The sequence below is a fragment of the Parambassis ranga genome, chromosome 9 (genome assembly GCF_900634625.1).
Source record: "Parambassis ranga chromosome 9, fParRan2.1, whole genome shotgun sequence".
Taxonomy (NCBI): domain Eukaryota; kingdom Metazoa; phylum Chordata; class Actinopteri; family Ambassidae; genus Parambassis; species Parambassis ranga.
Genome location: NC_041030.1, coordinates 4,468,021 through 4,480,531, shown reverse-complemented (window position 1 = coordinate 4,480,531; position 12,511 = coordinate 4,468,021). Strand labels below are relative to the sequence as shown.

The window sequence follows — 12,511 nt, the reverse complement described above, 5'->3', positions numbered from 1 at the left end:
GCTTGATGTGAGCGACCATTAGGTAAAAAATCGCCTGTCAAACTTTGAACATTGTTTCATGATGTCCAATCAGATAATTGATCCGCACATAACTAGTAGTGTTTTGATGGTACACTCCTTACCCCTACCCCTACCAAGGAGAAAGTGCTTCATTTTATATTCAAAGGTAACTGACACTAAGTGAGAGAGAGCTCATGGTCCCAAACAGCACCATACTGTATGGAGGATGGGACAGGTCTAGTAATCCAGATGTGTACAGCATAACTGCGAGCCTAAAACATACATGCAGATTGCATAAGAGTGGAACAAACAGATGATCTACATTTACAGACAGCTACTGTGACAGTATTGTTACATCACTTTATACATTTATTCATTCATTCATATTTACACAACATTTACAGAAATCACGAATCACGAGGGATGGTGTAGTCGGCCATGTTGGGAAGACCAGAAAGCACACAGCAGCTCAGAGCTCTGCGGCCAACATCCATGTCGCAGGCCTGAGACCACTCATTCGTCTGCCGGTCGTAGTACTCCACATTAGAGGTGGTGGTGAAGCCATTGAAGCCCCCGACAACAAAGAGCCGGTCCTCAACTACTTCGATGCCAAAGTTGCAGCGGGGGGTCATCATGGAGGTCATGTTGCTCCAGGTGTTGTTGTGAGGGTTGTAGACCTCAGTGGTCTGCAGATAGTCTGTTCCATCGAAGCCACCAACCTTTGGAGGCAAAGATGAGAAGAAGATGCATCACTTATCAATTCAACTGTCACATAAAAAACTAGCTGCTTTAAACCGCTGATGGAAGCTGGTCACACATTTCTTTCATGCACTTACTGCATAAACACGGTGGTCGTATGCAATGACTCCTACTCCACTGCGCCGGCTGCTCATGGGAGAGATCAGGGTCCACTGGTTGGTCTCTGGGTTGTAGCACTCTGCTCTTTGCAGTTCCTCATTCCCGTCAAATCCACCACATATGTAGATCTGAATACAAAGGGGGGGGGGGGCAATAAGAAATGGTCATTTTTGTTGGCTCAACCTGGCAGCAGTGTTCTGTAAACAGATCTTTCTGTTCTCTGTTGTGTTCCATTGTGTTCCACCCACCTTGCCGTTGAGTGCTGTGCAGCTGGCGTCTCTCCTCTGCTCATGCATGGGTGCAATTTGAAGCCACTGGTTGGTTTCTGGCCGGTAGAACTCAGCACTGCTGAGATGTGTGTGGCCATCATAGCCTCCCATGGCGTAGATGCACCCGTTCAGCACAGTCACGCTCACATAACTGCGGTGAGAGTGCATCGGTGCCACCTCTTGCCACGTCCGTGTGCTCAGGTCAAACCTGCGCACACTATTGTTGGCTATGAACGCCTGGTCAAAGCCACCAACACAGTAGACGCGCCCACCGAGGTAGGCTGCACCATGATGGCTGCGAGGAGGCTCAGAATCCTTTATGCTCATCCAGTGATTTGCACGGACGTCAAATGCCTCGATTACATTAGTTACAGCCATACCTCTGCTCAAGCCTCCAATGGCCAATAAGATGGCAGAAGGCAGACGAGGCCGAGCGTGGATTCTGTCTTCGATGACCTCAGAGACCATGGCCTGGCACCTCAAGTTGTCCATCACCAGCTTATTGGACAGCACATGACGCTGTATGTACTCTGTAGGCATCATGCTCAGCCTGACCTGCAACAATACAGAGAATAAAGAGGATATAACTGAACAGTCTGTGTCAGGATAAATAAAAATACATTAAAAATCATGGTTCCTACTAAAGAACATCACAATAAATACAACAAGTAAAACATTAAAATAATGGTCAGTTATTTGAAATGCTACTGGAACAAACGAGGTCTTCATTCTTTGTTCTACATCGTGGCAGTCAGTCAGGATCAGTGGTGGAAAGTAACTAAGTATTTGTACTTCGTTTTATTTTTAATACTTTAAGTACATTTAAAAGTCAGTACTTAAGACGTTTACTTAAGTAGGATTGTTGATGTAGCTCTTCTACTTTTACTTGAGTATATATTTTGCTGGGTATTTGTACTTTTACTTAAGTACCAAGCTTCAGTACTTCCTCCTCCACTGGTCAGGATGGACTGAGCCTCTTTGAAGTCTGATCTTTAATATATGTTTTTCATTGCTCTCATTACTCTCCTCCCTTCATCTGTCATAGGATCACTATCAGCTTATTGAGTGTCTGAGTTGCATTAACCTGCACACAAAGCTTATGCAAACAGCCAGCATTACATGTATCTGTTCCTTATTAGTTTATGTACTTGTACTAATAATAATAAATGATTATGAATACTTGTGCCAGCGCCCAGCTTTAACAGGAGGTTTTCTTATATTTTCATTTCTTGCTCTTTCATAGGTCGGTTGTCACAACACAAATGCTTGGTAAGGTTTTGGAAAGATGATGATTTGCATAAATTCTCCTCCATTTTCAGAGTCACCCAGAAGACCAGCGTGCACATGAGCACAATGCGTCACTCAGGTGGTCTGTGTTGCTTTTTATTCATCACTCATCAGAATAGATGATGTTGCACCTTCTGGCCTATAAAAGGGTAAAGGATGGCTGTACTGGCCATCATCATGGAGCACATCTAATAACTGATAAGCCTCTATTGGGCTGAGGTTGGTTCAGTCGCTGTCTTGAAATAGATTAACCTATAATATTAAATTATAATGTATAATATAAAGTACCTTTGGCAAGAGAAGATCTGCGTCTCCTTCTCGTTCCTGAGGTTCATGTGCGATCCACCGAATGATGGCCTCAAACACAGCTGCCTCCTGTCTCACAGTGAGGGTGTCACGGCTGATGATGTCACTGACCTCCTGGGCCGAGAGCTGCAGGAACTCTTTGCAGAAAGCCACTTCCTCAAAGTGACTGAGGACGAAGTGGAAAGCCTTGAGGTGCAGTTCAGGGACGTGGTAGTTTTTGGTGAACTGCCAGATGCCGATGCAGTTGTCTGGGCAGAGCGTCTTCTCAAAGAAGTTGCAGCATATCTGCACCAGCTTCACTAGATTGAAGTAATCAGCTGCCATGAAAAGCCTCCATACATTGGACTCTGTCACATTGACAGAGCCGGTGTATGTAAACTCAATGATGAGCTCCATCATGTCTGAGGACATGTCAGGCATACTGTAGACCTTCTTGTCAGCTTCAGACGAGCGTTTGAATAGAGCTCTGAAAGACACAGAAAAAGTTCCACAACATTATTCACCACTTTATGCATTTCAGTTTTTAGAACAGATACTAAAATGAGTCACTACGTCACTGGTTGCAACTGCAATTTTCTATGGCCCGCGGCTTCTATCTTAAAATGTGTTATTTTTGGCCCGCCAGCCAAACATATCATACAATCATAAATCATTCAAAGTCAACAGGCAATTCTTATTTTTGTTTTCAACTCATTGTGTAACGTTTGCATCATGATTCTCTGAACATTCTCTCTCTCTCTGTCTGCAGGTGCGTCACGCGGTGCTGCAGGGCCTGGTTGTTGGTTCCAGGGAGGGCTCGGAAGGTGCACAACACCGGTTCAGAACTTCGACACAATTCACCACGAGACTAAACACTTCTGCAGACAACCTGCTATCAGAGAGCGTCTGTACAAGTGAAGTTCTCCAAACCTACGGAGCCCCTCTGTGACATGGTCAAAAAGAAAGAAATCGTGGCCACGAATTATGTATAACGTGCGCCCCAAATTATTATTAGTTGTAGTATAGAAGCCCTATTATTAGAGCGTCCGTCCGCAGCAGGGAGCGATGCTAGAGCCGTTAGAGAAGTTAAAGCGACATGATGAAGAGGGAGAGGGACGCTCGTTGCTCCCTGCTGCACGGGGAGGCTGCGTCCTGGCCTCGGGCCTTTTTACCGGCGGCTGGATAAAAGCAACTCTCCAGAAATGCGAACAATTGTAAATCATGTGCCGTGTGAGCGGACTGTCTGTGATAAGCTGTGATGTTTTACTGGACCAGCAGAGCAGTCCGTCTTTGCTTGTCAACGTTCTCTGCTGTTAAACTGTCAGCTGTACACTTCTCTCGAAAAGACTCTGTCATTCAGCACGCATCTGTCGTAAGGCACGTTTTTACGTCTACAAGACCCTTTGAGATCAGCACTCAATGACTCCCACCTAGTCTACCTGACATTTTACTGATGTCTGCTGCTCCTAAACCAGACCTGCCACATAGGATCAGATCTCACCTTCACAGTAGAGTCAGTAACTTGATGTTGCTCTGTTATCACAACCACAGTTTCTGAATGTTTTAAATTCAGATAACATGTTCTGATCTGTCATCTGAATGCTAAGATGTTATTTTGTTTGCTGTGTAAGATGTAATATATTACAAAACAGCATACACATTTTAATTGTTTAAAATAATGACATCGGGGACTGTTGGCCCTCGGAGACTTTCGCATTATCGAATCTGGCCCTCCCCGAATAAAGTTTGGACACCCCTGCCCTATGTAAAGGTTACTAAGACATTCATTTAAAACTGAGATCATCAGTTTACCTGAAGTAAGTGTACTTCGCCAGGATGATTCTGTGGATGGGAAAGTCAACCTCCTCCACTCTGATGACAGCATCGCAGAGCAGTCCCTGCTCACGGAGTTCTGTGTACGTGTCCATGTTGACTTTGCAGACTTCTTCTGTCGGTGTTTGCTGCCTGTCTCCTCTCAGTATATAACAGAAGTGCTTTGATGACAAGTGGAACCCTTGTCATCAAAGCACTTCACATCACCATGGAGACATGTGTACATGTTTACATTTAAAAACTACCCATCCTGTCATTGCATTTGTGTTTTTAGTTGATTTTTGAATAATGCCCACCAATACTATGACAACAGCTACAACTTTATCAGGTGCTCCGATCCATCCCTATAGCCTTCCATCCTCTTTCATAACATGGCTGTATTATTAGGAATCCATGGCTGAGCTGATGCATTTGATTTTTCAGTGTGCCAAACAAAGTTGTTCTCCCTTCACAGTTGTAGTCCACATTTTTCTAACATCAACTAACACTAAAGGGGGGGGGCAGGCCAGGGGTCACCAGGTTTCTAAAATGTTCAAATGCCATGAAAGGCCAAAACAAAAGCTGGCGGGCCAAACTTGGCCTGTAGGCCCACCAGTTGAGCGGTCCTGCTGTAGAAGCCCTGCACAGCTGTTCACATTGATGAGCTGTATCTCAGAGTGCAGTCGGCCAATTGCACAACAGGGTCAATCAGGCCACAAACACCAATCTTGTAAATTACAATGATCTGTTCTATCTCAAAATTCCAACTCATTGAAAACTGATAAAACGTTTTCTGTGACCAACCTGACTTGCACTATGTTTCTGGTCCCCCTCACCTACAAGTTAACAATTAACCGAGTTAACAAAGCAGTGACACTCATATGCTAATTTGATTTACTGTATTATTTTGACACTGACGTTTAACTGAGGTAAGATGAACATTTGTCTGACCTGTGCATCTTAATAGGTCTATACACACACACACGCCCAATGTCTCATTCAGGAGCGATCATGACCTGTTCCTTCAAAGTGATCTGACCGTGCTTTATCATTTCATTTCATTTGTAACATTAAAATAGATTTGGAGATTGAAGCCACTCAAAACGGAGCATGATAACATTGTACTAACACATATATAGAACACCTGAAGAAAACAGCTGCACAGATATGTACAAACACATAAACATAGGCAGAGAAAACATGCACATTAGTGCAATAAACCTGTAACAATGTAGAACATCTGACACAGGAACATCAGAAGGAACACCTGTAAAACACAACAGCTCCAATTTAACCAAACAGTAGGAGTGGTAATGATCATTCAACATGAACTGATCGTGCTTGAGGTGATTTCTGAGACAAACATTTATCATAAACTTCAGACAGATGTTTCTGTTTGCAGTGGAGCTGTATCACTTGGAAAATCGTAGTAGACCTCATCTACGCAGAGTGTGGAAAGCTCAGGTAGAGGTGAGCTGACTCCTCTGTACAAGTTGCTCCTACGAAAAACACAAGTTTGAATGAACCACAGATAAAAAAAGACAAAAGATTATGAATAGTACATAGCAGTAGTAATAGTAGAGGCCTTATTCTGTGAATACAAATAAATCCCGTTTGGACATTTTTGAATGATTGACAGATAAAATGCATACAATATAAGATGAACAAACATTTAGCCTTTCATTTAGCAGTTTATTGTTTTATTATCTTACTGATGTTATTAACTTATTCTGTTCAACAATACTAACCTGATGCCCTCTCCCACTCTTCTTTCTTTTGGTCTTGCTGAGCGAATGACCATGTCATTTACCAGACCAGGTTTAACACCCTGCAATATTTATGTTTTACTTTAACCAATCTATTCAAATATTCATCACTAAAATCAAAAGATAGTGGAGCACAAGCAGCACAAGCCCACATGACGTCTTGGCTGTGATGAACAGGGTAAATAATAGTAAATGGTTCCCATGGTTCTTGGCTTGTGCCATTTCTGCTCAGTTTCTGTGCAGCTGTGTGTTGGAGGAACAGTCCTGATCTGCTGTTGACAGTAATGAGCAGTCTGGTACAAAAGGGCTGCATGCCATGTGCAACCATGTCCTGCTAATTAAAGCTAACATCCGTGTGTGTGTGTGTGTGTGTGTGTGTGTGTGTGTGTGTGTGTGTGTGTGTGTGTGTGTGCAGGAGTTTTGCTCCCACACCCAACGGATAACCTGGTTCTGGATGTGGTGCTGCTGCTGCTCCTCTTCGCTCTAGAGAAAGCAGGTGAGAAATGGTGAGAAATTCTGATTTCTTGACTCATTTCTGATATGTTATGTTTTAAATATCCGTACCAAGTGGGGGCTACGAAGGTGGAGCTGTGTGTGCAGGCAGTAAACGGACCTCCTGTGTGTGTCCAGGCTGGAAGGGGAGCCTGAGGATGAGAGGATATTTCCTAATATTCCAATTGCATGTTGACATACTCGTGCCTCATTCTCTCCTTCCATACACAGTCAGGACCTGAACGTGACTTGCCCCTTCTTCTTAGCCAATCACAGCGCAACAAAAGATCTACATTCCGTTTCTACTATATCTACATGTGTTTGCACTATTCTTTCTCTCTCAGACACACACACTTCACTTTAGAATATATTTGTGTGAGAAGAATATATGTATGCGTGAGGGTGAGAATATATGTATGTGAGAGGGAGAATATATGTGAGAGTGAGAATATATGTATGTGAGAGTGAGAATATATGTGAGAGGGAGAATATATGTGAGAGTGAGAATATATGTATGTGAGAGTGAGAATATATATGTGAGACACTCTGATTTCCACGGCTATTGAGACAACCGTTTCAGGGAGAGATGGAGGGAAAGAGGAACTCCAACTCCAAAATTGAACCCAACCGCTAACACCGGCCCTTTAACCGGCAGGCCCAGTCCATTCCTGCAGCCTCTTCCACCCATGCAATTAGGTAGAGCTAAATTGAACCCTGCTGAGAAAATCAACCATTATGAGGAGAAATTATGCCTCTATTGTGGACAGGCAGGTCACCTTCGGGCGGTTTGCCCAAACGCTCTGGCTCACCATCAGTAAAGGGAGCTCTGGTGAGCCGGACAATCTCCCTCTCCTCCGCTTCAAGCTCCAATTCTCAATTGATTCTTCCCGGTTCTCTATTGCTACCTATGCAGAATGTTCCCCTCTCGGTTCTCATTGGTTCAGGCGCTGCTGATAATTTTCTAGATGCTAGGTTTGCTTCTCAGATAAATATTCCTCTGGTTCCATTAGATGCTCCTAAGACTGTGAATGCATTAGATGGTAGGAAATTAGCCACTATAACGCATCAAACCGCTTCTGTCACACTCCTGTTGTTTGGTAATCACAGTGAGACTCTGTCTCTGTTTATCATCTCCTCTCCCTCCTACCCGCTGCTCTATCACTAGCTGGAGTCCATTTTGCCTCACCACGACCGGCAGAGGGCGGCTTCTCCAACACCGGATTTCCTGTGGGTTGCATATTTAAGCGAGAGTTGCCGCTGTTCGTTGTCGAGCAGTCCTTGTGTTCTCAGAAAGATTCTATGGAAGTCTTGTGGATTAATCTTGTTTTTTCTGTTTCTAGGAACTTACCTCTGTCTCTGTGAACTCCTCCAGCCAGTCCGCCAGCCACCTGCCACGCCATCAATCCACCTTTCTCCTGCAATATTCTGTGATCACTGTTACACTTCAGTAAATCTTCAAAAACTGCAATGTCTCTGTGTCCTGCTTCTGGGTCTAATATACAAACCTTACAGCATGCGCCTTATAATATGGTGTGCATTATGTATGTGTCGAGTACAGAAAAAGACCCCGTAATAGACACTGTGCTTTATAATGGTCGCAAAAATACGGTATGTGAGAGTGAGAATATATGTGAGAGAGTCAGAATGAATTATGTCTTGTACGGCCCCTCATATTCACACATGACTGTTCTGCCATTCATTCCACAAACATGGTTGTGAAGTTTGCAGATGACACCACCGTAGTGGGTCTCATATCAGACAATGATGAGACTCACTACAGAGAGGAGATCCAGCACCTGACAGGATGGTGTTCAGACAACAACCTTGTCCTTAACACTAGCAGGACCAAGGAGGTCATTGTGGACTTTAGGAGATCCAGGAGGATGGAACACATCCCTCTCCTCATTCACGGGGAGGAGGTGGAGCGGGTGGACAACATCAGGTTCCTGGGCATCCATATCACATCTGACCTGTCTTGGTCCCTGCACACATCCCACCTGGTGAAGAAGGCCCAACAAAGGCTTTTCTTCCTCAGGAAGCTCAAGAGGACTGAACTCTCCCCTCAGCTTCTGACAAACTTCTACAGGGCCACAATAGAAAGCATCCTCTGTCTGAGTGCAACAGCGTGGTACGGAAGCTTCAACAAGCCTCAATCACCCATCACTAAGAGCAACACTCCACTCCTCATCCTCAGACTCTGATTTTCATTTCTTTCTTTTTTTGGAACTTTCTTTTTTTCTGTTATTTGTTTATGCATCACTAACTAGTGATGTACGTAACTAGGTGGGCTTGTTTTATCTCTCTGTGAGGAGATGAGAACAGATGCATGCAGTTTTTAGGAAACAACACATTTTTGTTACAGGTTTGCTGCTACAGCTACCTGAGCTCTCCGCTGCTACATGCTGTCAGGCATATACCTCACCATTAGTGATGTACATAACTAGGTGTGCTTGTTTTATCTCTCTGTGAAGAGATGAGAACAGATGCATGCAGACAAAAGGGGGGAAACCCGCTAAAAAAAAGTATTGTTTTTCGGAAACAACGCATTTCTGTTATAGTCCAACGTATGCTGTTGTGCTTGTTTTATCTCTCTGTGAGGGCTCTTGTTCGATGCCCACGACTAAAAGAAGCTGGGTGACAATTGAATGTACTGTGTACTTGAGTATTGACGATATATTAATTTTCTACATTGACGAGCCGCGATATATAGAGTATATTTGTTATATCACCCTGCCCTTTGAAGATAGTTTTACATTTTGCCCCTTCTTTGGCCGATTCTTATAGGTCAATTCCATGAGTAGCCATGAGTTCCCTTTGCATCTACTTTTTCCAGCCGCATTTTTAGTGCATTTATTTCCTTGTCTTTATTCGAGAGCTCTTCCCAGAGTTGCTTGCTGTCCTTGAGGTATGCCTCATTTTCTTTGTTCTTCTGGTTGAGTTCCCTTTTCAATGCACCTATGTTGTGTTTTTCCAGCTGCATTTTTAGTAAATTTATTTCCTTGTCTTTATTTGAGAGCTCTTCCCGGAGTTGCCTGATGTCCTTGAGGTATGCCTCATTTTCTTTGTTCCTCTGGCTGAGTTCCCTTTTCAATGCATCTACTTTATCCAGCTGCCTTGTTAGTCCATTTATTTTCTTGTCTTTATTTGAGAGCTCCTCCTGGAGTTGCTTGTTGTCCTTGATGTATGCCTCATTTTCTTTGTTCCACTGGCAGCGTTCCCTTTTCAATGCATCTACTTTTTCCAGCCGCATTTTTAGTGCATTTATTTCCTTGTCTTTAATTGAGAGCTCTTCCCAGAGTTGCTTGCTGTCCTTGAGGTATGCCTCATTTTCTTTGTTCCTCTGACAGAGTTCCCTTTTCAATGCACCTATGTTGTTTTTTTCCAGCTGAATTTTTAGTACATTTATCTTCTTATGTTTATTTAAGAGCTCTTCCTGGAGTTGCTTGATGTCCTTAAGGTATGCCTCATTTTCTTTGTTCCTCTGGCTGAGTTCCCTTTTCAATGCATCTACTTTATCCAGCTGCCTTGTTAGTCCATTTATTTTCTTGTCTTTATTTGAGAGCTCCTCCTGGAGTTGCTTGTTGTGCTTGATGTATGCCTCATTTTCTTTGTTCCACTGGCAGCGTTCACTTTTCAATGCATCTACTTTTTCCAGCTGCATTATTAGTGCATTTATTCTCTCGTCTTTTTTCGAGAGCTCTTCCCGGAGTTGCTTGTTGTCCTTGACGTATGCCTCATTATTTTTGAAAGAATCAGAGATGTTTTCCTCTGGATGTATGTTCATTTTCTCTGCTCTCTGCCTAAGCTGTAGTTTTGGTGCACATATGTTCTGATTTTTGTTTTCAATTTCTTTGTCCCTCTGGCAGAGTTCCCTCTTCAGTATGCTTACATCCTTGTGAGTGTTGTTTCCCTCTGGATGCTTTTTCTTTTGTTCCCCTATCAGGCAGACCTGTCTATGAAGTGCACATATTTCCCTATTTTTATTTGAGATCTCCTGATTGAGACTCTTGGTTTCCTGCAGGTGTGTCTCTATTTTGTTGTTCTTCTGGCTGAGTTCCCTTTTCAGTGCATCTATTTTTTTCAGCTGCATTGTTAGTGCATTTATTTTCTTATCTTTATTTGAGAGCTCTTCCTGGAGTTGCTTGATGTATGCCTTATTTTCTTTGTTCTCGCAGAGCTCCCTCTTTAATGCACTAGTGTCTTTGAGAGAGTTGTTTTTCTCTTTAATTATCTCTTCTTTATGGCTAAGCTGCAACATTAGTGCACTTATTTCCTTATTTTTATTTACGATCTCCTTTCGGAGACTCTTGATTTCCTGCTGGTGTGTCTCTAATTCTTTGTTCTTCTGGCTGAGGTTCCTCTTCAGTGTATTTACTAGGGGGCTATGTTTGAGCTCCAGGGCCTTTAGGGTCCCCTGATATTCATCCTGGGAGTTCTTTTTCAAATGATTTACCTCCTGTCTCAATGAGGTCAACTCGGTTGTCAAACTCTCAAAGTAGTTTCTGTCTATGGTCATTTTTTCAGTGCATGGAGTTTGTCCGTTCATTTCTGATGTTCCCAAAATAGGAAAATTAAAATATAAAAAATATATTACTGTCGCTAGATGATACACTCATTCTATACAGCTGCTTGTGTTCATCTGTTCTGAAGACAAATCAAAGGGTCTAAATACTAACTTTTCAAGGCCATCTTATGATGTCATAAACCATTGTGGCGCCATCTTATGATGTCATAAACCATTGTGACGCCATCTTATGATGCCATGATAGGGATAGACACTTCTATATATCTGAACACAACTTGTCACAACATGCTGCAGCCGCTAGAAGCTGGCTCCAAAAGTCACTCCCATAGACCCCATAGTGCCATCAGGGTGCTATATGTGCATGATTCCACCTGGAACACCATGAATAATATCCTGTATTAACAGAAAGCTTTTCCCTCAGTAGTATTACAGAGTATGTGAGGGGGGCCATTTCTGAATGTTTATATAGGTAATCCAACCTGTTAGTCTATGCATTGTAAATATATAATATAAATATTCATGTAAAATAAAGTGAATGTCATATGGTGTGACTTGGAAAACACGTCACACTATATGACATTCTGATCAGCTAAGCTAATTTATTTGCAAACTGAAAACAGCTAGAAAATAGTACCACATGGTAGCAATGATTTATATTTTCTTCATGCACCTATGTCTAGTCTGTTTTGTACATGCATTGATTTACTGAAAGTATCTATCTATCTAATGGCTGTGCTTTTTAATCAAGCCATGCAATATGTTACAACATAATCACTATAATAACTATAAATGAGATACTTCAGCTAACTAAAAACAGTACATTTGCTTAGGCTGGGGAAGGGGGAAGGCTGCTCTCAAAGTGCTTTACAGAGACCCAGAGCCTGAACCCCCTTAAGAGCCACAGTGTCAGGAAAAACTCCCTTTTAACAGGAAGACACCTTGAGCAGGACCCGGCTCATAAGGAGAACCTTCCTGCTGACAGTTGGCCGGGATGAAGGAGAGAGAGGAGAAGAAGAGGGAGACAGGACAGAGATGTCATTGCATATTCAGACAAAACAAAAATATTTCACTGTACTAAAACAGGACTGCATTTTATACATAAATATAATTCATTGTTAGCAATGATAGTGGTTTCAGATTTTAATAAGCAGCATAAAGGTTGTAATGTGTAACACTTTGAGCAACTAGTCATTTTGATACCTGTGTGATGGTCCAGG

At 42.7% G+C, this 12,511-nt stretch overlaps 1 protein-coding gene across 1 annotated transcript; it reads right to left on the bottom strand.

The window, feature by feature from the left end:
* Nucleotides 1-419: 419 nt before the first annotated feature.
* Nucleotides 420-3,152, bottom strand: LOC114441807 (kelch-like protein 10; the record flags this gene model as incomplete). Its single annotated transcript, XM_028414903.1, has 4 exons — nucleotides 2,703-3,152; nucleotides 1,107-1,682; nucleotides 837-986; nucleotides 420-719 (listed from the first exon to the last, which is right to left on the bottom strand). Coding segments are annotated over exons 1-4 (1,464 nt in total), but the record flags the coding sequence as incomplete, so codon positions are not given.
* Between the last annotated feature and the right edge of the window lie 9,359 nt (nucleotides 3,153-12,511).